This window comes from Phyllobates terribilis, unplaced genomic scaffold (genome assembly GCF_046119375.1).
Source record: "Phyllobates terribilis strain yellow unplaced genomic scaffold, ASM4611937v1 Scaffold_3__8_contigs__length_932513732, whole genome shotgun sequence".
In the NCBI taxonomy this organism is placed as follows: domain Eukaryota; kingdom Metazoa; phylum Chordata; class Amphibia; order Anura; family Dendrobatidae; genus Phyllobates; species Phyllobates terribilis.
Genome location: NW_027362763.1, coordinates 530,943,097 through 530,968,260, shown reverse-complemented (window position 1 = coordinate 530,968,260; position 25,164 = coordinate 530,943,097). Strand labels below are relative to the sequence as shown.

At 38.8% G+C, this 25,164-nt stretch overlaps 1 protein-coding gene across 2 annotated transcripts; it reads right to left on the bottom strand.

Annotated features, from left to right (window-relative positions):
- Positions 1–5,282: 5,282 nt before the first annotated feature.
- Positions 5,283–25,164, bottom strand: MYB (MYB proto-oncogene, transcription factor). 2 transcript variants are annotated; one of them, XM_073671285.1, is made up of 16 exons: positions 24,955–25,164; positions 21,832–21,946; positions 20,853–20,924; positions 20,170–20,262; positions 19,734–19,954; positions 18,952–19,180; positions 17,350–17,418; positions 16,528–16,632; positions 15,774–16,016; positions 14,728–15,081; positions 14,194–14,336; positions 13,791–13,905; positions 13,409–13,534; positions 7,658–7,771; positions 7,151–7,258; positions 5,283–6,601 (listed from the first exon to the last, which is right to left on the bottom strand). In XM_073671285.1, exons 1-16 carry the CDS (start codon positions 24,975–24,977, stop codon positions 6,491–6,493), a joined length of 2,241 nt encoding a protein of 746 aa, XP_073527386.1. In that variant the 5' UTR covers positions 24,978–25,164; the 3' UTR covers positions 5,283–6,490. The 2 variants fall into 2 exon arrangements, with proteins under 2 accessions (XP_073527386.1, XP_073527387.1); XM_073671286.1 differs by lacking the exon at positions 14,728–15,081 and having other exon boundaries at positions 24,955–25,146.

The following is a 25,164-nucleotide window of genomic DNA, read 5'->3' as shown; positions in this document are numbered from 1 at the left end:
AAATCCAGTTATGATTTTGGTGCACGAACAGTTATCGAACATAACCTCGAACAGCCGAATTTTTCTCAAATTGTTCGTGTTCGCCGACCGGCTCGAACACCGCCCAAAACAGCTCGAATTTGAGATTGGCGAACAGTTCGAGTAGAACAACGCTCATCTCTAATAGACACACATATATATAAATATATATATATATATATTTTTTTTTTTAAAGACAAAAGAAAAATCCCCAAATTCCAGAAATGTAACTGCAACTGTCTACCTCAAAGTGTGCAGTGTGTGTGCAAAAATAAAAAATGTTTTCGCTCACTTCCTTGATGTAGTAGTCAAATATTAGACCCATATGTGCTACTCAACTACAGCAGCCTGTTTCGGATGCTTTTTGGTAAAGGCCCAGGGGTGTTTTTTTTATTTATTTTTTTAAATCTTTAAAAAAAGGAAACATTTTAATTTTCAAATGACTCTTAATAGTCCAATTTAGTAGCCATGCACACCATAACCAAATTTGCATTGTTGTCGTATGTTTCTTTTCAGCGTGAATCTATGTGTAGCTACGGTACTTAGCATTTTAGGGTTATATTGCATTTTTGGTCAATGGAGGAATAATTAAAAAAATTAAATAAAATGCAAAAAAAGGCCAAAAGGTTTTGTAACTTTTTACTAGTCCAATTTATCAACCACAAGTGCCACAACAAAAATGCTGGCTTTTGCAACAACTTACTTTCCATTTGGGTACCTACCTAACAACATAGTTTTTTTTAGTGTTAATGAATTTTTGTTACGGATCGATAGAATTTAAGCAAAAAAAAAATCTATAAAAACACAAAAAAATAAAAACAAGAATACACGCCACTTCGGTACTGTGCTGGAGAATGTAGACTTTTGACGTGTCTTTTTGATCCAAATTGCACTGCACATCAGACATCGGCAGAAGCAGCTAAGGGCAGGGACAATACATGAGTTTCACAGCCCACTGGGTGATTTTTTTTTTACTGGCAGTGATGTACCAGCACAACCAGGACAGGTGATAAAGCATCAATGACCGGGAGCTATGTCTGTTTCCACCACCAGACAGTTATCTGTCTCCTCCTACACATCTTACAGATCCTACTCAACAGACATAAAAAATAGCAAAAAATAACGAGGTGATTATTATGGGGGACTTCAACTACCCCAATATAGACTGGGAAACCGAAAGCTGTAGATCTCAGAAAGGAAACAGGTTTCTGTCAATTATCAAAGACAATTATTTGTCACAACTTGTGCAGGAACCAACTAGAGGGACGGCCCTTTTAGACTTAATATTAACTAACAGGCCAGACAGAATAACTCAGGTGCAGGTCGGGGGGCACCTGGGAAATAGTGACCACAACATTATACAATTCCACATGTGCTTCAGTAGGGTGCCCAGCAAGGGAGTCACAAAAAAGGGAGTCACAAAAACACTGAACTTCAGGAGGGCAAAGTTTGATCAGCTAAGAGATGCCCTTCACCTTATAGACTGGGATAGTATCTTCAGTAATAGGAGCACGGATAGAAAATGGGAAATTTTCAAAACAGTCCTACATAGTCACTGTAGAAGGTACATACCTTATGGGAATAAAAGGGCTAGGAATAGGAGGAAGCCAATGTGGCTAAATAAGGAAGTCAAGAGGGCAATGAAAAACAAAAAAAGGGCTTTCGGTAAACTTAAACAAGAAGGCAGCGAGGAAGCGCTAAAATCTTATAGGGAAAAAAACAAAATCTGTAAGAAACAAATAAGAACAGCAAAAGAGGAGACAGAGAGACTAATTGCCAAGGAAAGTAAAACGAATCCCAAACTGTTCTTTAACTATATAAACAGTAAAAGGATTAAAACTGATGGAGTTGGCCCATTGAAAAATAACCTGGGTAAAATCATAGAGGGCGATGAGGGTAAAGCAAACCTACTCAATAGCTTCTTCTCCACTGTTTTCACAAAAGAAAACAATTTATCGGAGGAAATGCAAAGTGATAAAGTAAACCCTCCGCTAAATATCACCCACCTAACCCAGGAGGAAGTTCAGAAACGCCTAAATAATGTCAAAATAGACAAGTCACCAGGCCCAGGTGGCATACACCCCCGGGTACTAAAAGAATTAAGTAATGTGATAGATAGACCGCTGTATCTTATATTCAAGCACTCTTTATGGACAGGGACTGTCCCACTAGACTGGCGCCAAGCAAATGTGGTACCAATATTCAAAAAGGGGTCTAAAAGTGACCCTGGGAACTATAGACCAGTAAGCTTAACGTCTGTTGTGGGTAAATTGTTTGAAGGATTTCTTAGAGATGCTATTGTAGAATATCTTAATGATAATAACTGTCTAACTCCATATCAACATGGATTCATGAGGGATCGCTCCTGCCAAACAAACCTGATGGCCTTCTACGAGGAGGTGAGATCACAGCTGGACCGGGGAGAGTCAGTGGATGTTGTATACCTGGACTTCTCCAAAGCGTTTGATACCGTCCCACACAAAAGGTTGGTTTATAAAATGAGAATGCTTGGTCTGGGGGATAATGTGTGCAAGTGGGTAAATAGCTGGCTGAGTGATAGAAAGCAGAGGGTGGTTATCAATGGAGTAAGCTCAGGGTGTGTCAGGGTTACTAGCGGGGTGCCTCAAGGGTCTGTCTTGGGCCCTATATTATTTAATATATTTATTAATGATCTAGTGGAAGGGTTGCATAGTAAAATAGCAATATTTGCAGATGATACTAAACTTTGTAAAGTAGTTAATACAGATGAGGATAGGGCACAGCTACAGGAGGATTTAGATAAATTGGGGAGTTGGGCCAAAAAATGGCAAATGGGGTTCAATGCCGATAAATGTAAGGTCATGCACATGGGAAAGAAAAACAGCAGTCACCCATACATATTAAATGGGAAACCGTTGGGGAAATCTGACATGGAGAAGGACCTGGGCGTCTTGGTTAATAGCAAATTAAATTGGAGTGCCCAGTGTCAGGCAGCAGCTGCGAAGGCAAATAGAGTCATGGCATGCATCAGAAGAGGAATAGGGGCATATGATGAGAACATTGTTCTTCCTCTGTATAAAGCGCTGGTAAGGCCGCACTTAGAATATTGTGCACAGTTCTGGGCTCCGGTGCTCAGGAAAGACATATTGGAGCTAGAGAGGATACAAAGGAGGGCAACTAAGGTAATAAAGGGAATGGAGGGACTAGAATACCCAGAGAGGTTGTCAAAATTAGGCCTATTTACGTTGGAAAAGAGAAGGCTTAGGGGAGACCTCATAAACATGTATAAATACATCAGGGGGCAGTACAGAGATCTCTCCCATGACCTGTTTATACCAAGGATGGTGACAAAGACGAGGGGGCACACTATGCGTCTGGAGGAAAGGAGGTTCCTGCACCAGCATAGAAGGGGATTCTTTACGGTCAGAGCCGTGAGACTCTGGAACTCTCTGGGAGAGGAAGTGGTGATGTCCAACTCACTTAAAGAGTTCAAGAGAGGCCTGGACGCCTTTCTTGAGAACAATAAAATTACATCTTATGCTTAGTGATAGTTAATTAATCCAGGGATTTAATCTGACTGCCAGATTGGTGTCGGGAAGTGAATTTTTCCTCAATGAAGTAAATTGGCCTATACCACATGGTTTTTTGTTGCCTTCCCCTGGATCAACGCTGCGGAATAGCTGCAGTGCACAAGAAATAGGCTGAACTGGATGGACGCTTGTCTTTTTTCGGCCTTATAAACTATGTAACTATGTAACATGACCACATTCCCAATAGCCACAGGGCAGTTCACACACCGACCTCATTCTTTATATTCATGCAGGGTAGAGTCCTGGGTTCAAATCCCACCAAGGACAACATCTGCAAGGTGTTTTTATGTTCTCCCCGTTTTTGCATGGGTTTCTTCCCACACTGCAAAGATATACTGATAGAAAATTTAGAGTGTGAGCACGATAATGTCTGTTGAGCGCTCTAAAATTAATGGCTCTCTGTAAGAAAGTAAAATAAATCTAATTTTCCTGCTTGCCGTCTTCTACACAGTTCTGCTGCCACCAGTGCCGATGACCTATGCTCAGCCAGGTACATAATCCATGTCATCTATTCTATAGTGCTGAGGTTGCTGGAGCGACATTACTAGACATCTACTTGCCTGATCAGTCATATTTTTCCTCCTGCTGCATAGCCAATTATCTTCTGGCTGCCCACTGTGTTTATACTGCTGCTGCCAGGGCTAACCCTACAGTGCCAAACATATCCCTGCCTGACCCTTTTTTTTTTTTTCTTCACCATGTAGTTTCAGCTGCGTTTCCTGGCTCCCCAATGTTTTATATACTGCTATACGGCGCTGCTGCAGGAGCTGTTCTACACTGCCAGGCATCTTACCTGACCCATCATATTTTAATACCATGCAGAATATGATTGTTGCACTGCCGCTACATTCCCACACACATCTCATGCGATTGTCCAATGCCTTGTTTAGCCATACTGTACAGCTGCTGAGGGTAACCAGCTGAGGGTACACAATTATGAAATGGATCCAAAAATAAAGGAGCAGATTCTGAAGATCAGGGCTCATGGTTGGACAGTTTAATAAAAATCCTTTGTAATTGTTTAATCATTTTAACTATAGCAAACCTGTTGGAGACTGCAAAAAAAGGATAATTTTTTCATTCCTAATTAAGAAGCCATTACTTCACTTTCAAAACAGCACACCCGTGTTTGCTCCCTAAATAACAGGAATATTTTTTGGATGGCTTATGAAAAAGCTATTGCTTCTTTGCTATATATATATATATATATATATATATATATATATATATATATATATATATATATATATATATATATATATATATATATATATATATATATATATATATATATATATATAGCAAAGACAAATGCTCTTAATAATCCCTAAATAAGGATACATTTTTGTGAAAAAGCTAGGGCTTCTTCCTTTTGCACCCCTTGGAGAAAATTTGGCAAAACTGGCAAATTCTAATTTTAAAAGATCTACTAATCTGTACTTTGTTCCTTTGGCATGTCCTATTTTGGCATGTCCTACTTTGGCATAGTTCTGGGTTTGAGTTCTAGAGTTCAGTATCTCACTTTTCTCTTAATATTGAGATTTCTTCATTTAGTTCAAATATTACATTGAAGCCATGATTTGTATGCATTGGACAGAGCTAAAGAAAACAACTATCCCATATGTTAAACAAAATAAAAAACAACATGTTTCTAGGATAAACTCTAAACACATCAAAGCACGGGAATGCAACATGTTACAAAACACTCTTGTTTATTTTTTTTACAAAGGCAGTACAAAATAAGTGCAGTTATGCTGCACAATATCCTTTAAGGCAGCAAATTCAAAGGTCACAAACAACAAAACCCAACAATACAGTGTTCTCCTCAAGAAGTCCAAATAAAGGGCAGTAACTGTACAAAATAATAGAAATACCTCCTTGGGTAGAAAACCAAGTCTATATGATATAATTCTTAAAAAAAAAACCAGACAAATTATAATAATTACAAAAACACAACACATAAAATGCAGTCTTCTCCCAAATAAATGAAGGTGCAATTTTATAACAATCTCCCAGTATTTCGCCTTTCTTTTTTTCTTAGTAAATTTACAGAATGTTTTTTAAGACATACATTTTTAATGAAATGCTAGTGCATAATAAAGCAGACATCAGCACAGCAGTCTTTATCATTTTATACATATCCCAATTATGTAATCACATTGCTGGCATGTCTACATGCTACAGTCATAGCAGCAGGGCAAGGGGTAACAATAATATATAATAACACCAAAAAGAATATTGGCAATTTATAAAAAAAAATTAAATTAGTGAATAAAAATATAATTTGCTTTATTAAAAAAAGTTCCAGTCAGTAGCCATTTAAAGCAAGCTAAAAAGATGTATAAAAAACAAACCAGAGTAGACACACAAATATTTTTACAAACTGTAGAAAAAGTTATGTACAGTTAAGAACAGTAAAAACATTGACTCCCTTTTATAAGTTTTTGATGTGTGATAAATATTTGACAATTGTAGTAATGCTTGCTTCTCTTTGTATCAGTAGGCAATTAGACAGAAACTGGTAGCATTCCTGTTTAGGATACATGCCATATTTCTTCTATAAACAACAATACTGGTATTGTAAGTTTGTTCTTCTAAACATATTCAAATGTTGTGTAAAATACACTAAATATCAGCGCCTCACCTAAACGATATAGGTAGAATGTCACTTTTTGTATATGGAAATATGCAGCCGCCAGCATTATTTGCTGAAAAGATGAACCTCCAACTATGAGCTCCGTGACAAGAACAAAATGCACTTGGTGCTTCTCCCAACTGTTGTACCACAACAAAAATCTCCCAATTAAGAACATTCCCAAAGCTTCACATAGAGGAATTTTACAACAAAATCCCAAATTTTATGAAGTGTTTCTATGATAATGCTTCTTCTGACCCCACTGTCATCACATGACAAGTGTAGATACATTTTTCATACATTTGTGATACATTTCTGAATACATCTTCTGTTCCTCTATTTTTCCACAAGATATTGAATCCCATGCACTGCTGAACTGCTGTTGAGAGAAAATACACATTTTAGCACAAGAATGAAATGACATTTATTCTTTTTCACAAATATGAATCTATTGGTCAGTCTAATTGTCAGTAAATACAATCATTTTCTTTGCAAAATAAATGAAACTACAATTCTCCTAATAGTATAAGGTTCTTGTGTATATGCAATTTCTGACTATTATAGAAATTTCATATGGGCATTAATTGAATCTGTTTAACCATGTTTCACACATTTTGTTAGGTGACAGCTAATAAAGTGTATATATCCTCATATTTTTAACAAACATATTTACAGAAAAATTAGATCTGACAGTTTATTACTATACCAATCAATATGTCATATGTAAAATTTGTTAATTTGCTCTCTTTTCTGCAGAATAATGTTTTCTTTATACATTTTTGGGTTAACCGCTCTGAGCTTTGCACAAAATGAAAAACTGCTCATAGATTCGCATTTAAGAAAGACATGAAGAGCATATCATGGCAGTCATGATGCAGTCAGTGCTGGGTAACTGAATGACTAACTGAAGATGAGAATAATCACGTACCTGTAATGGGCTTGCCAGCGATCTGTTCCTGGGTACTGTAATAGATTTCATTCTGTGGTCCTCTTTATCAGACATAGGTTTCATTAACAAAGAACTGGTAAGAAGATTCTGAAAATACAAAAAGACACTAACTCATCTTGACTGTTCAATAAGGGGGTTATCATTTGGCTAATGAAGTTTCCACTGCAAAATCATGGAGGTGAATAGGAAATTTCAGTATCATACATTTTAAGGGACACTTCAGCAAATAAATATAGTTCCTGGACAAATATCTCTAGAAACAGATAAATACATGGTAACTGATTATTATTATTCTTTTTCCCTAAAGTAGACTTTTTAAAAAAGCAGCAAGTATTACAGATTTTATTATCTAAAGATATAAGTGTTTTACAAAACAGCATATTATTTAAAAATATATATCTTTATTTATTAATACATAATGTAGTCAGTGTCTGCTGGTATGGCATAGATTGAGATTTTCTATATATTTTCTAGTATTGTACTTACAGGAGTATCTTCCAAAATATGTTGTTGTGTGAACAACTGAGCTGTCAAGTTCTCTTGTTCCCACAGACTTGTGAAGAAATGGCTCACTTTATGATTCGGTGATGGTGACTCCACCTCAAGAGAAAAAAAAAAAGAAATTTACACTTATAATTGTAAACATTGAAATTGCTATAAAGATAATTATTCATACCCTTCTTTGTAAAATGTTTATTTTGGAATTATAGATGTCTTAAATGAGAGGGTTAAAAATGATTCAATCCAAAAAATATTGTACAACTAATAGTCATATATTTTATAATGTTTTCCCCCTTATGTTATTTAATACCCATTGTAGTGTCATTTTAAATCTAGGTTTACAAATTAGGTAGCTGCCAGCCGTTACTTTGCTTGCAATAGGGAAATAAAATGATGGTCTGAGATAGACTTTAACCCCTTAAGCCCCGCGGGTGGTTTGCACGTTAATGACCGGGCCAATTTTTACAATTCTGACCACTGTCACTTTATGAGGTAATTACTCTGGAACGCTTCAACGGATCCCCCTGATTCTGAGATTGTTTTTTCGTGACATATTGTACTTCATGATTGTGGAAAAATTTCTTCGATATCACTTGCGTTTATTTGTGAAAAAAACGGAAATTTGGCGAAAATTTTGAAATTTTCAAAATTTGAATTTTTAAGCCCTGAAATCAGAGCGATATGTCACACAAAAGAGTTAATAAATAACATTTCCCACATGTCTACTTTACATCAGCACAATTTTGGAACCAAAATTTTTTTTTGTTAGGGAGCTATAAGGGTTAAAAGTTGACCAGCGATTTCTCATTTTTCCAACAAAATTTACAAAACCATTTTTTTAGGGACCACATCACATTTGAAGTCACTTTGAGGGGTCTTTATGACAGAAAATACCCAAAAGTGACACCATTCTAAAAACTGCACCCCTCAAGGTGCTCAAAACCACATTCAAGAACTTTATTAACCCTTCAGGTGCTTCATAGGAATTTTTTGAATGTGGAAGAAAAAAATGAACATTTAACTTTTTTCACAAAAATGTTACTTTAGACCCAATTTTTTTTATTTTCACAGGGGTAACAAGAAAAAATGGACCTCAAAATTTGTTGTGCAATTTCCCCTGGGCACGCAGATACCCAATATTTGGGGAAAAAACACTGTTTGGGCTCACTGTAGGGCTCGGAAGGGAAGGAGCACCATTTGACTTTTTGATTGTAAAATTTGCTTGAATAATTAGCGGACACCATGTTGCATTTAGAGAGCCCCTGTGTGCCCAAACATTGGAGCTCCCCCACAAGTGACCCCATTTTGGAAACTAGACCCCCCAAGGCACCTATCTAGATGCATAGTGAGCAGTTGCAACCCCCAGGTGCTTCACAAATTGATTCGTAATAATGAAAAAGTGAAAAAAAAAAACACTTTTTCATTTTTACGAATCAATTTGTGAAGCACCTAGGGGTTCCAAGTGGGTCACTTGTGGGGGAGCTCCAATGTTTGGGCACACAGGGACTCTCTAAATGCAACATGGTATCCGCTAACAATTTGAGCCGACAATTTGTTAGCAGATATCATGTTGCATTTGGAGAGTCCCTGTGTGCCCAAACATTGGAGCTCCCCCACAAGTGACCCCATTTTGGAAACTAGACCCCCCAAGGCACCTATCTAGATTCATAGTGAGCACTTGGAACCCCAGGTGCTTCACAAATTGATTCATAAAAATGAAAAAGTGTTTTTTTTTTTCACTTTTTCATTTTTACGAATCAATTTGTTAAGCACCTGGGGGTTCCAAGTGCTCACTATGCATCTAGAAAGGTGCCTTGGGGGGTCTAGTTTCCAAAATGGGGTCACTTGTGGGGGAGCTCCAAAGTTTGGGCACAGAGGGGCTCTCCAAACGCAATGTGGTGTCCGCTAACAATTTGAGCCTATTTTCCATTCAATTTGTTAGCGGATACCATGTTGCATTTAGAGAGTCCCTGCGTGCCCAAACATTGGAGCTCCCCCACAAGTGACCCCATTTTGGAAACTAGACCCCCCAAGGCACCTATCTAGATTCATAGTGAGCACTTGGAACCCCAGGTGCTTCACAAATTGATTCATAAAAATGAAAAAGTGGTTTTTTTTTTCACTTTTTCATTTTTACGAATCAATTTGTGATGCACCTGGGGATTCCAAGTGCTCACTATGCATCTAGATAGGTGCCTTGGGGGGTCTAGTTTCCAAAATGGGGTCACTTGTGGGGGAGCTCCAATGTTTGGGCACACAGGGGCTCTCCAAACGCAACATGGCGTCCGCTAACAATATGAGCCGATTTTCCATTCAATTTGTTAGCGGACACCATGTCGCGTTTGGAGAGCCCGTGATGTGCCTAAACAGTGGAGCTCCCCCACAAGTGTCCCCATTTTGGAAACTATACCCCTCAAGGATTTTATTAAGGTGTATAGTGAACATTTTGAACCCAGAGGTACGGCACAGAATTTGTTTACATTAGGTCATCATATTGAATAAGTTGTCATTATTCTTGAGCGCAAGTGCTCGCTACTTGAGTTTGCATCGGGTACTCAGGTATGCACCATGTACAGCGTGTGCTCGAGTGACATGCTCGAGTCCCTGCTCCGCATGTTTCACGGTTATTAGACACCCAAAAAAAAACATGCGGGGATCGCTCGTGCATGGCAGGCAATCCCCGTAAAGTTTTTTGGCCGCGAAGCATATGGGGCAGAGACTCGAGCATGTCACTCAAATACCCACGATACTCAATGCATACCAGAGCACCCGATGCAAACTCAAGTAGCGAGCACTTGCTCTCAACACTAGTCGCCATATCGTCATCTTTTTTTCTTACTTTTGAAAAAAATCCCAACCCCAGCCCTAGCCCTAGCACAACCCTAGCCCCAGCACAACCCTAGCCCCAGCACAACCCTAGCCCCAGCACAACCCTAGCCCCAGCACAACCCTAGCCCCAGCACAACCCTAGCCCCAGCACAACCCTAGCCCCAGCACAACCCTAGCCCCAGCACAACCCTAGCCCCAAACCCAGCCCTAACCCTAGCCCAATCCTAACCCAAGAGTTTATTTTTGACGCCGTTCCTTGTGCGGTATAAGTGATTAGACGACTTTATTCTTCGGGTCGGTGTGATTACAGCAATGCCAGAATCATATGGGGTTTTTATGACTGACAGCTGTCACACACTAAGACGCATTTTTTGTAAAATCTAGTTTTTGCATCGCCATATTTTGAGAGCTATAATTTTTCCAGATTTTGGCAGACAGTCATGTGACGGGTCGTTTTTTGCGGGATGACTTGACGTTGTTATTGGTGCCATTTTCAGGCACGTGACATTTTTTGATCGCTTTCTATTCCGATTTTTGGGAGGCAGAATAAACAAAAACCAACAATTCAGGAATTTTTTTTTTTTTTTTATTCTGTTCCGCGTGTGGTAAAATTGATGAGGTAGCTTTATTCTTCGGGTCAGTACGTTTACAGCGGTACCACATTTGTATCATTTTTCTATGTTTTGGCGCTTATACACCATAAAAGCTATTTTATAGAAAAAAATATTTTTTAGTATCGCTTTATTCTGAGAGCTATAACTTTTTTATTTTTCGGCTGATGGAGCTGTATGGCGGCTTGTTTTTTGCGGGACGAGATGACGTTTTCAGCGGTATGATTTTTATTTATATGCGTCTTTTTGATCGCTTGTTATTCCACTTTTTGTTTGGCGGTATGGTGATAAAGCATTGTTTTTTGCTTCGTTTTTTTTTTTTTTTTTACTGTGTTCACTGAAGGGGTTAACTAGTGGGACAGTTTTATAGGTCAGGTTGTTCCGGACACGGCGATACCAAATATGTGTACTTTTATTGTTTTTTTTTTATTTTTTTTATAATAATATTTATTGATGGGTACATTATATTTTTATTTTTGGTGTATTATTTTTTTTATTTTTTTATAATATTTTTGCACATTTTTTTTTTTTTTTTTTTTCCACTTTCACACAGTTTATACACTTTATTACTTTGTCCCACTCTGGGACTTTCACTTTTTTTTTTCTGATCGCCTGCATGGCACAGGAATGGAGCACCATCCCTATGCCATGAAGGCTGTCAGAAGTGCACAGTGTGAAGATTGCTTGGAGATGCACTGCGCATGTCCAAGCAATCTTCCTGCTCTCTGGTGACCCGGATGTTGTCATGACGACATCGGGTCGTCATGGCAACACCTGGGAAGCCTTTGCAGACTGCGCTGGAAGCCGGAAGAGGAGGTGAGTATCGCCGATCACCTCCCCTTGCCCCCGCAATGCCGCGATCGACTTCGATCGCGGCATCGCGGGGGTTAATGTGCTGGGAGCGGTGCAGGACCGCTCCCTGCACATAGTATCGGGTGTCAGCTGTGACAATCAGCTGACACCCGGCGGCGATCGCGCCCGCACAGCCTGTGTGCGCGCGCGATCGCGATGACGTACTAATACGGGTCTGGCTCTTAAGTCCCAGGGCACAGACGCGTATTAGTACGTCAGATGTTATTAAGGGGTTAAGGACTCGCTCACACTGCTGTACCACACAGTCAAATGCTATCCAATGTTTTATTGGATAGTACTCGGCCCAATGTTACTCTATGGGGCAGAGCAGGTCTGCGATTATTTTCTCATGCCGATTAGGATTAGTGCATCCAAGAATCGGATCACACTCACCCATACCAGTCTATGGGTGTGTGTGTGTAAAACATCAGACTGCACTCGGATTTCATCCAAGTGCAGTCCAATTACCGCAGACGACAGCAATGAAGAAATTACTTTCTCCATCTCCTCCGCACCTATGCTGCGATTCTCGCATGCAAGAGAATCGGAGCACAGTAAAATGACACTCGGCTCATGCTCCCAGCAGAGTTTGAGCAGAGGGTAATTTGCATACAGCATCCAATTGAGAGAATCATCGGATGCTACTTGCCAGTGAGAGCGAGCCCTAATGGAGAAAATATGGATTGATTAAAGTTTGGATGCAGTTGATCGCAGAAGCAGTTCTAACAACATTTTCATGCAGTAACAAAAGCTGCATGTAGTGGTAGTACTACTGGCACATAATGAGGTACTTTAATATATATAGTAACATGAAGGCCTTACACATTAGATATGAAGCTGTTAACCAAAACCTTTGACATTTCCTACATAATAAAACATGCAGGTACTGGTTTTGCTCACAGAAAAAAAAGGGCTAAAAAAAACCACAATAGAAAAAAAACACAGAACAATGAATCCTGTTTAAATGTTTTTAACTAAACGCCACTTTACATAGCATGGCAATATGGTACCAATTCATCAAGACTGGTGTTGTTCACACCGGTCTTGATGAGGGGGCGAGGCGGAGTCAGAGGCGCTAGATTCACAAAGAGGTGCACACCCCTTAATGAATCAGTCGCATCATAACAGTGGCATGTGCCTCATCCACATTTTCTCTAATCAGGAACTGGAGTAAGATTTGTGCTGTCAGGTATGCCACAATTTGACAGGAATTAGGCGAACATGTGTTGCCACACTCAGTCCTAGCTCTGTCCATTTTGGCGGCCATGGCCGAAACTGTCGTGAAAATGCCAAAAGTTGCAAAATGCTTGAGAAACCTCTCCTTTTCAAAGTGCTTTAGGCCAAATTTCTGCACTAAGCACTTTGATGAATCAGGGCCTATGTGTTTTATTTGTAGCACAAGATATCACTGTTCTATATAGAATTCTTATTTTTTTCTTTTTACCTCTTGCTTAATTTTCTTTAACATTGGTTCCTCTATTTCTTGAAGATCAGGGACAATGCCAGACTCCTCAGCCTCCTGCTTAATTACTTCCTGTAGGTCTTCTGCAAGGTGTGAAGGGGTGTGATGCTAAAAATACAAGGTAAAAATAATGAATGGTAAAACACATAGGTGTAGATTTACTAATACTATACAGAATTGTAACAAAGAGTTTGTATATAAGCTTCACAGGGCTCCCAATACATGAAATGCTAGAGGAGTCTGGAAAATTGGCAGTGGATTTGATAAATCAACACAATTATGCCAAACAATGATTGATGTCAATGAAAATTATTCCCCTTCTGCCTATTTCATAAAATTAGCCACAATTTACATATCAACTTACTGAAAGTTTAAGTGGTCCGTATTTGAATTCTTGCGCTGCTAACGCATTTTTAAATGGTGTAGGAGTTCTTGGAGAGCTGTCCAAAATTGACCTTTTTATGGCTGGAGTTCTAAGACTAAATAATAATAGAAAAAAAAAAATTAACCAAAACAATATAAGGTCTAAACAAACAAACACATACCACAATGCTAAATATATATCTGGGAAAACTCTCATAAAAAAATACCTATAAAGACATCAGAGGATACAGACAATATATATATTTGTTTTAGTTTCTCTCTTGAAATTATATTTTTATTTAATAATTTTAGCATGCTTCCGAATTAAAGACTACAGGCGATACAATATATTAAAAGGGTATAGTATAGATAAATCAGGGGAGCTAACAACAAAAAAAACATACATGGTATTTTCTTTTTGAAGTCGTGGTGTGTGGTCGCGGTGAATAGGTGTTACTATAGTAGTTTTATGAGAGGCACAAAGTGGAGTAGATGTTAGGCTCGGGTGCTCCATGTCCATACTGTCATGTGCTGTGGTGTTTAAAAACTGGAAATAAAAAAACAAACTGGTTAATCTATGACATTAGCTATATAAAAAAAAAAATATTGAAAAATTCTATATATTTTTACACAAACAATTAAGAGGGTTACAGTGTTAAATGAAGAAAACAAGCAGTTGTTAACAGACATGTTATTACATACCATCACCAAACAAATGAAAGGCAGAAGCAAAGACTAAAAACACCAACACCATTACACCCCTTCCCAGTGCAAAACTAAATACCAGTATGAGAGATACTGGTAATATTTAGACCATGATGTGAAATCAATGAGTGTGATAGGAATTAGTCATTGTTTCCAAACAATTAGTTTCTATTTTGTTAATTCTTTGGTGACTCTTTAAAATTAGTGAGAACTTTGCATAAGTTTTATTCTACCTGAGAGGGAGAGAAGGACAGACTTTTGATAGGGGACTGCCTTGATGTAGAACTGACGATGTCAGACAGGTTTAAGGGACTGCTGTCTCCACTGGCTAAGCAAGTCAGACGCCCTTTCTTTTTGCACAAGATGATCAGCGGCGATGAGGTACTTTTTAATGAATTTAGGGAATTGGGAGATAAGAACGAACACCGATACAACATACTTTTGTTTGTATCAGGTGCATATCTTGGGCTGCACAGGCCCATGCCCTCTGTAGGCTCTGAGTCTCGAGTTGAGGGAGATTTGCTGGGTGAGGAACCTCCTTGCTCATTGGTTTCAAAACTGTTGACTTCACCCCATGATGAAGAATCCTGAAAATAATGTAGGAGGCACGAAACGTTTAACATTATGTATTGTGCCACCTCAAACAGTAGTCCCAAAACATTTCAAGCACCAGTTCTATTTATTACAACTTCCTAATTTGTAACGAGGTAGTTTCTCAATACAGATGACTTTTTTTGTAGTATAAGGACTACCATATTCATATTCTCAGAATATTTATGTTTTCAATACCTCTATGTAACAGGAAAAAAAAGCACTGTTGGCAGCACCACAGAATGTAATGCTAAATACTGTTCTAAACCAAAGAAGCACATGCAGACTTGTTAAGCTTGAAAAAGACAGACAAGCTTTTTATGCAGTTAAACATAACGGTATACACAAGTAATTTCTGCCATATAAGAAACAAGACAATTTACAATCATACCCATTATAAATAACTCAACACGTTCTCTAGTTATTTCTACAGTGCTATGCACCCTCATCTTATGACTAAAATCATGTATTAATTACATTGTAGAAGTAAATTTATAGAAAACTGCATTTGATTATCACGGTCTAAAATGAACTTATAAATTTAAAATGGCAATAAATAAACCAACATTTTGGGACAGAAACAGTAAAGATCACTAGGTTTATAATGAGACAATGCTTTACTCTTAATATTTAATCAGTGTAGACACTTATATCACACTATATAGTCAAAGTCCCATGTACTACTTACAGAATCAATAAGCTGAAGCGTTTCCGAGTATTCAGGCAAGTTTTTCATCTGTATTAATAAATTAACACCAAAGCATCTGGCAGGGGAAGCACTTTCTTCTGGAAGACATCCATGGTCCATGGGGGGAGAAGGAGTACAGTTATGTGGCTCACCAAGACAGGACACAGGAGCACTGTCGCCATGAGGCCTAGAGTTATCAGCAATTGTTGTACTGTGCCATACAGGATATTCTTCTGCATGATTCTATTTTGCAAAGACAGTGAAAATTGAAAAATATAGTAAAAAGAAGGAACTTACAATGAAATTGCTCAAGGTGTCTCACACACAGCTAGAGTCCCGATAAAAGCTCTTGCATCATACAAAGAGCTTACACTTCTGAAACAGTTGTCAAGATGTTTCCTTTCATCAATGCAGTGCTGTGCCTAAAATGTTGCTATATGTTGTGTCATCTTGCAATTACTATTTCATATTGCAACTATATTGAAGTGGCAAAGTCAAATAGGTATATAAACCGTTTGAAGACTAACAGCATCCAAACTAGAATAATGCTATACAAAATTGAACTCCGTGCATCTTTACTCCTTAGTCAATGTGTAAACCACGGACATGTAAATTTCACTAGATATTTAGTTAAAACTGTTAGTGGTAAAAGTACACTTTGCACTTCCAAGGGAGGAAAAAAAAATTGGTATTTTACTAAAAGTTGTGTTAAATGAAAGTTTACTATTAGGCTATTAAATCACATGTGTCTTACCGGTAATGCATGATGTCCCTTTAGTTCATTCTCTGTTGACATGAGTAATAATTCTAATTCTTTTATCCTCTTTTCTTTTTCTGGATCTTCATCATTATAGTGTCTCTATAAGAAGACAATTCATTTACAATCAAGAGAAGAGATGGCCCTGCGAATAAATTCACAAGACCCAGTCCAGTAGCTATGTCAGTAACCTGTGGCCATCTTTTGGAAGTCATGTGAACAGCCCCTTACTTGATGGCGTCCCTGACTCCTCTTTTAATTAGCTAGCCCGCCTCAACGTCATTGTTGCGGAGCGACACAAGTGACGACGCGTTAGGTTGGCTAATCAAAAGAAGTGCAGTGTACCTTGGCAGTTCACAGCAATTCCGTCCAAAAACCATAGATTAATGACGAGGCCTCTAGACTGGGTTCTGCGAATCAATTTGCGTCATCTTTAATAAAGGATACAGGTCAGAAACACCTTATACTGGTTCAACTGTCTACCACCTAAACTATAGTAGGTATTCAAACATAATGACTACTCTAACAAAACATTTTATCCAGATCTGACAATTGTAATACTGATTTCCCTTTCTTGCCAAGTCATTGCTTCCTCTTTTCCATACTTTCTCTACACTATAAATTAACTCTTGTAAGGAGGTCCTAAACAGAAATGAAACATAAATATTCCAAGGTTTACTTTCTTGACACTATTTGAACATGTATATAGATTAAGTGAAATATTTTAATTATGCATGTGTACATTTATAAAATATGAAATTATTAAATTCCACTTCAACTGAAAAAAAAACAAAAAACAAACACATCACAAATACATACCTGAACAACTGCTGTGGCTGGCTGAGGGACGTTGACTATATTAACATGCAATGCAACAGGATAAGGCGCCTGCAAATATACAAAAATACAACAATTTCACATTAGTTTGTACAAATATTTTATTACATCTTCCAGAATGCTATGGGCTTTTATCATTTCTAGACTCATATTGTTTCTAATAAGCAAATTGAGGGACAAAAAAAAATAGATTCAATTTACATAATTCCCCTAAGGAATCAAAAGATAAAGGCTTGACCAAATGTTAAATGAAAAGTTTGCATGAATGTTTGTACTATCATTTCAAGTATTCAAATCAGGTAGGATTCTGCTCAGGACTCTTTAAAGGGCCTTTATTATTCTGATAAAGGTGATGTCAACCTAACAATTAATCTAAGCTAGATTTGCATTTCCTTGTGTTACTAAACCCCTAAACTAAAGCATATATCATGTATATATTCAAATGTAAAACTGAGAAAGTATATGGAGTGCAGACTTTCTAATCTACAAATACTATGATGAAAACTGGAGAAATATAGAATTTTTGCCTTTAACCCCTTCCTGAAATGTGAAGTACTTCTATGTCACACACTGGATGTGGAGCTGGGCCCACACCATATCCAGCGAATGCCGGCTGTACAATAAAGCCAGCATCCGCCACTAACAGCAACAACTGGGGAGAGCTCGGATTGCTGCTAAAACCTTAAAATGACGCTGTGAGAGATTTATGACGTATGGACAGCATCACCTCCCCTCTTCCCGGCGACCGATGCAGCAATGGGCCTGCTGAAGGCTGGGCTTCATATGAGATCACCATTTTATCTACATACTGCAATGGTGGAGTATTGCATTTACATAGAACAAATGTTTACTCTATCACAGGTTTATGTCCCCCACAAAGGGAAAAAAATAATAATATAAATAATCCCAAACGCATTCGCGTTTCCGCAAAGGTCCGATCTATCAAGATCTACTTACTACATTTGGTAAACGCCATAAAGAAAGAATTGATATGCCAGAATTGCTATTTTTGGTTGCCATGCCTTCCCCAAAAAATGCAATACAAAGTGATCAAAATATCTACTATTACCTATATAATAGCCCTCCCACAGCTCAATTGCGCATTTCTAACTTTTTTCACTTCATTAAAAAAAAAAAAAAAAAAAATGCTTTACGAGTTTGCCATAATCGTTACTGACATTAACAATCAAGATACCAGGTCATTTGTAATGCATGCCAAAAGAAATCAAAGAATTAAATAGGATAAAAAAACCTAAAAATAATGGCAGAATTGTTGTGATTTTTTTTCCGCCATGTCAATGCACTTGGAATTTTTTTCTCCATTTTGAAGTGTACTGTGAGGTAAAATGATTGGTGACATTCAAAATTACAACTTGTTTTGCAAAAAAATAACCCCTCATATGGCTATATCATTGAAGAAAGGAGGGGTAGGAACAGCTCAACACATAAAAAGCAAAAATCACCTTGTCATGAAGTTAAAATTGGGATCATTATACCCACATGCAGTATTAGCCTATAAAAAGGCACAGTTTTAGTTTACCAATGAAGATGAGAAGAAAAATAATCTCACTTAAAAATCCTTACATTTTGAGGATCAGTCATATGGTAGTAGAAGTTCCCTGGAGTATGGCTACTTTGAGAGATGTGTGAAGAAGGTGGGGTGTGAGTGGTGAAGCCCAATAAATGGTTGCTTTTTGGGAAGTTTGTGGCTCCAGAAGGGCGATTGCTTTTGGATGATTCCTGCAGATAACCTTCCTGTTCGACCTTACGTCGCATAGTAGAATTCCAGTGGTTCTTGATTGCATTATCCGTTCTAAAGAAAAAAAATAGAATTGTAAGAATGCTTCTAGACAATTATTAGGAATATTAACTTAATTATAGGACAGTCTAAAAAAAATAATCAAAAACTTTGTTGAAATCTGGTGACAGTGTCAACATGGTTTGACACTTTCTCTTGTTAGTGCAGCTTTCCTCATAAACTGACCAGCATTTCTGATAAAATAGCAACTTGTGGAACGTCGTGTGACAAAACCAGTCCATTAGTTTATTACAATTGTAAAACACCTGACATGGGAAAGCTGCCTTTGTATTCGATAAGGCTGAGGCACTGGTCTAGTCACATGCTCCTCCATTAGCAGTAGTTATATAGCTGTAATGTGGTTTTGTTTTTTTTTTGATATGGGCAACATCGACACCTCCTCTTAGAAAACATTATTTTGTCAGTCTGAACTCTTTTCGAAGAGCCATGAAAACATCTACTACTTTATCAAATTTAGTAAGATAAAAGCAAGCATTTTCAAAGTTTATTGATCTGTCAAAAGTCTATAATAAGATTGAAAATCTCTACAAATTCCATCTTATAATACCTCCCAGGCAGAAGCTTTGCAATTTCAGCCCATCTATTTCCTAAACGTTTGTGAGCATCATATATTATCCTGTCCTCTTCTTCTGTCCAAGAGGTCTTCTTCACTTCTGGATTGAGATGATTGTGCCATCTTTCTCTGCATTGCTTGCCAATTCTTCCTTTCAAGTGCTTTGCAATGACAGACCAGCGCTTTGGCCCATATTTTTGTACTAGTTCAATAACCTTTAAAAAACAAATAAATAAATAAAAATTGAATCGCTTGCATGTATGTTTACGTAGACGTCAACTAGTTAGATATTTCTTATGAAAAGCTCTAGATTTCCATACAACTCAAATGTTATTCTAATAGAGATTTTAGCTGGAAATCAAATGAAAACAAATTAAAAGGAAAGGACTGACAATTGCAATACAGAAGATTAAAATAGCCTAAAGCTTACTCTTTGATCTTCTTCTTTAGTCCATGGACCTTTTATAAGTTCAGGATTTAACACTTTCTGCCATCTATGTTGGCACTGAACATCTGTCCGGTTCTTAGGAGAAAAAAAAAAACAATAAATAAATAAGTTCACTTATTCAGGAGTACTAATATTTTTACAGACAGTTATCTAATGTTTTCCTATTGTACATCACAATTTTATTTTACATATTGAACCAATAGTTACCAGTATAAAGTCAGACTGATAATTTACAAGTACTTTGTTTTGAAAGTAACATTACAATTTATAGATGTTGTTAAACCATATCAGCCCCAATCCCTCAAGACCATCAGTTTTCATGCTGCTCTTGATGAGGAGGCGCACGCTTCTTAATGAATCAGGAGTATCTGAAAAGTGGCCTGCACCTCAGTGTGCGCCATGCCACTAATCTTACTCCAGTCAGGGACTGGAGCAAGACTTGTGGCGTAGCGAACGCCATCACTATTCATGAATTTGACGAGCAGGGGTTGCCGCGCCCCTGTCCCAGCTCTGCCCACTTTGTTTAAGTTGGGTGAAAATAGTGTAAGAATGCTAATAGTCGCACAATTTTAGCGCAGCCTCATGTTGTGCCAGAACTTTTCTGATTTTTAAAAGCTTTTTACACCATAATTCTGACGTCCAAAGTGAAAAATAATGTGACTTACAGGAAGAAAACTAGCTATAACTTTCCAGTCTTCTGTTCCATTCTGTTCGACTAGCTTCTTGAGCTTCTCATCCTGAAGTAATAGAAATTGTAAATAACAGGAACAATGTTATCGGCACATTTTATTTACATGATAAGAAGTAGATATTGCTTAAAAGGGGTTGTCCACTATTTGGACAACTCCTTTCTCATGTTTGCCCCCCGTTAAAATAAAAAAGGTTATACCCCCCCCCCCCCAGTAACCGGGACAGTTCCAGCCGTGTCAGAACTCGCTCTCCCGCAGTTCACGTGAGGTTGTTACGTCACAGGAGCCCTGTGCCGCCTTCAGACGTGTACGTTTTTAACAGGGTATGAGTGGTCAGCCGCAACTCTCAGGTTCTGTTTATTACTTATACATTCAAAGGCAGGGACAGTGAAGTGGGAGCTGATTGGGCACAGGGCTCATGTGACATTACAACCTCACGTGAGCCGCGAGAGATGAGTGCTGACAACACTGGAACAGCATCAGGAGGTGAGTATAAGCTTTATTATAACAGAGCCAAGCATGGGGAATGAAAAGGGGTTGTGCAAGTACTGGACAACCCCTTTAATTTAAGTGCATATTTTTTACTTTACTTCATATTTAAACGTAAGGAATATATCACTTGGCAACAATGTGCACAAAAGCTACATTAGTTAAATTTAGTTTCTAGAAATTGAAAATGCTTTACATTTTCCTTATCTAAAGATATCATTACATCAAATAAGCTAACAGTATAATTGATTAGTTGCCAGTTAACACGAAGAAACAGGTCACTCCCTTTCACTCTCCAAGCAACCACTTTACAACAAAACTAGGACCTGGATGCCAGAGTGAGACTCAATGGGCTTATAATTCCTGAAGACATAATTGTGTACAAGATATATCGTGAAAGAAACAATGAGTTATTTAGAACTGTTAAAAAGAAGTATTAGCAACAGCCATTCATGTTTATACGCACCTCTTCACGGGTCCACCGTGTTTTGCCCAAATGCCGTTTTCCTTTGGACAGCAGGCCATCATAATCATGCTCATACATTTCAATGTCATCGTCTTCTTCCTCTGAGCTGTATATACTGTAGAAAGAAAAATTCATGACATAAGAAAAAAATGTCAAAACTCCTCACATTACAAAATCACAGTAACACAGAAAGGGACAAGGAAATCCGTCAAGTAGATTTTGCACGCTATTCTACTGCACTGATACTCTGAACAGGTTCTACTGTTTTTGGTATCCACAGATACAAGAGTACGGTCCTGGCAGACTGCTCAATGCTCTACATGTTCAGACCTGCTTCTGCTGTCAGATGAGTGGCAAATTGCACATTTGGCAACCTTTCTATTAATAAAGTAAAAATAAACCTGAATGTCTGTGGATAGTAAAAGAATATGATATTACGTGTCATTTACACAAGCAGGTCCTAAGACTCTTTATCTGCTTTATAAAATACTCAAACATTCATGCTTGTCTGGAAGCAGCCCAAACTTTTGTCTTCACTTTCACTAAAAAAAAAAAAATAAAAAATACCTAGAATAAAAGGAAGTAGGTTTACTTTGACCTTCTGCTACGGTATATATGTCAGAGGGGTTGTCTGTTTTATTTTTTTTACTCCGAAAGCTTTCTATACATAAAGCAAAGTGAGCAGTACTAATAGTCGACCCTCCTCTGCTGCCAATAGTCTTTGTTAATATGGCTGCAGCATTGAAGGCAAATCAATATCACATGACCGCTGCAGCCAATCACTGTGCTAAGCAGGAAAGTCGATGGCACTAGATTATTGAGTCAATCGATTGGCTGCAGTGATCACGAGCTGTTAATGGGACATCAATTCTGCAGGGGTATCAACTAAGACAGCAATGGAGACCTGGTGCTGGAGTATCAGGCAGCATGTACTGCTGACCATTTTATTCTTAGGTACAGGAAGCCTTCGGAGTAAAATAAGTTAGGAAAGACAACCTCCTTAAGGTACAACTTTCTTGCATGTTATTCTCCTGTCCGAGAAAACAATTTCAAAACGTTGCTACAATTGCCCCAAACAAAAATGGAGAAAAAAAAATTTCTAAACACAAATACATATTTAAGCAATAAGATATTTATTCTTTATTGACATTTAACTAAAATGTAATAAAGAAAACATAGTCATCTACATAGCATAAGATGCCTTTCTGAATCTTGTAGCCTTAGCCATCCTGCTGTTTTGTACATAAAAACCAACACGCCTCCAGTTCATGGTCACAAGAAGACAAAGACAGTTTTACAAGAGTACTGCTGAGCGATCAAGTTAAAAGTCAATAATGCATTCCTTATCTGACACACCAAGGTTCATCTAGGCTCTTATTTAGCATGAGATATGATCTATTCGAGACCCTCTCCAACCAAATACCTTCTAATGTTTTAGAATTACTATGCAGCCTAATTTGTGACCAAGGGATTTCCCCGTCAGGTATATTTAAGTGAAAGGAAAATGCTGAAGTTCTCACAATCACTGCCTATGCATCTGCTTAAGGACACTGCGAATAAAATAATATCCTAAAACTGTCGGGCTGCAAGTGCACTAGAATAAGATGCTGGTACAGATTTCAGTAAGGACAGCGGGCAAAGTCTCAAAGAGGAAACGCTTTCTTTCAAATGTTGCCCTCACGTCGCAAGTAGATTGACGGTGTTTTACACCAGATGTATCACTATGGAAAGAGATGATGTTAAATGAAACTGCCTGATGAGAGCGAAAGATGATCATCTGCCGTGATAGATCGCATTTCTGAAGAGCTCACATTTGTGGAGATAGAGTCTGCAGATATTTGGAGGCAGTTGGACTTGTTTTATCAGTGTTTCTACATGACATCCAAGCATGGGTGAGGGGAGTGGGTTAATAAAAAGGGCCGGTTTCATCACACTGTGTGGTTAGCGTAAGGTAAGCAGCAACTTATAACTTTGGAAGGAACTCAGTTATGCAATGGTCGAAGAGGTGAAGATATATGGGCAGATGGGTGGGGGCTGCTATTTTGCCGCTTTTACAAACAGGACAAGACAAATGTACTATGTGGGGGGGTGCTTAACACAAGCTATCATACATTAAATGCAAGCTTTTAGAATTAGGAGTATACATGCAATAAAGCAACGTCAAGAAATAACATTTAGAACGGTATATAACAGTCCACCATTGGTGGCACTGGAAAAGGACTACACTATCACAGTGCACATTTATTCTTATACAGCATAAATGATGCCAACGCTCTATCAATGCCCAGCACGCACATGTAGCTGGCAGATAACAACCATTGCCTTTAACCACAGCAGCTAATGCACAGGACCAGGCAGTAAAGCATGATGGAAGCTCCATATAGTGCTCAGCAGTCCAGTATACAGAGTATTAGGACCTAGCTGCATGCCCCGTGCATTCCCTACATGATCCCATATATTAATGTGACAGATGCTCCTGGCAGATCGCTGTGTGTTTACTTTCCCAGCTCTGTGCTGCATAGATCAGTATTAAATATGCCTGCTGGATGTGTCCCCTGCACACAAGCCCGGAGCCTGTGCACACAGCAGCCTCACTGGCATTTCCCTGCTGCTGCCACACATGGACACTAAGCAGAACTCCAGGGGACCCTCTGCTGGGGCATCACCCGGGGCACCGCTGCCGCCCCTTCCACCTGCCTGCCAGGGGCGATCACGGGAACAGGTGGCAGCTCAGGGATAAGGTCCAGGAAAAGAGCCCGCAATGAAACCAAAAGCATCCATGCTGTAGAATCCACGTGTGCTGGACAGAGCTGATAAGCGCCCACGCGTGGGACATGTGGAGCCGGGCATCTCCATGCACCTGCCGCACTAGCCACTACCACATTGCCCTGCAGGGGTGCTGCGTACAAGTGTCATCACATCACACCCAGCAGGTACCTGCCATGGACACTAGGGATGCCACTATGCCGCCCAGCTGCTACATGCCACCTGCAGTGCCAGTGTCACCCATGGGCACTGCCAGCCTTATATGTTTCCATTCTCTCAGGAACTTTCAGTGCCAGTGCACACATTGCAGGTCAGGTCCGGCCATGTCCACAGCTGCGGTCCTCATGCGTCTATTACCTGTTCCTCGGTCTCCTCGCCATCCTTACAGCAAGGTCAGGGGAGGCTGAGCAAGAAGGTGAATGCACTTCTCGCAAGTGGCTGGAGCTCTATGAAACTTTCTCAGGAGGTGTATAGGAGGAGGGGAGAGGGCGGGCAGCAGCCGGGAGGAGGGCGCAGCTCCACATGAAAGACGGAGCAGAAAAAAAAGATTCCCCCCAGACAAAAGCG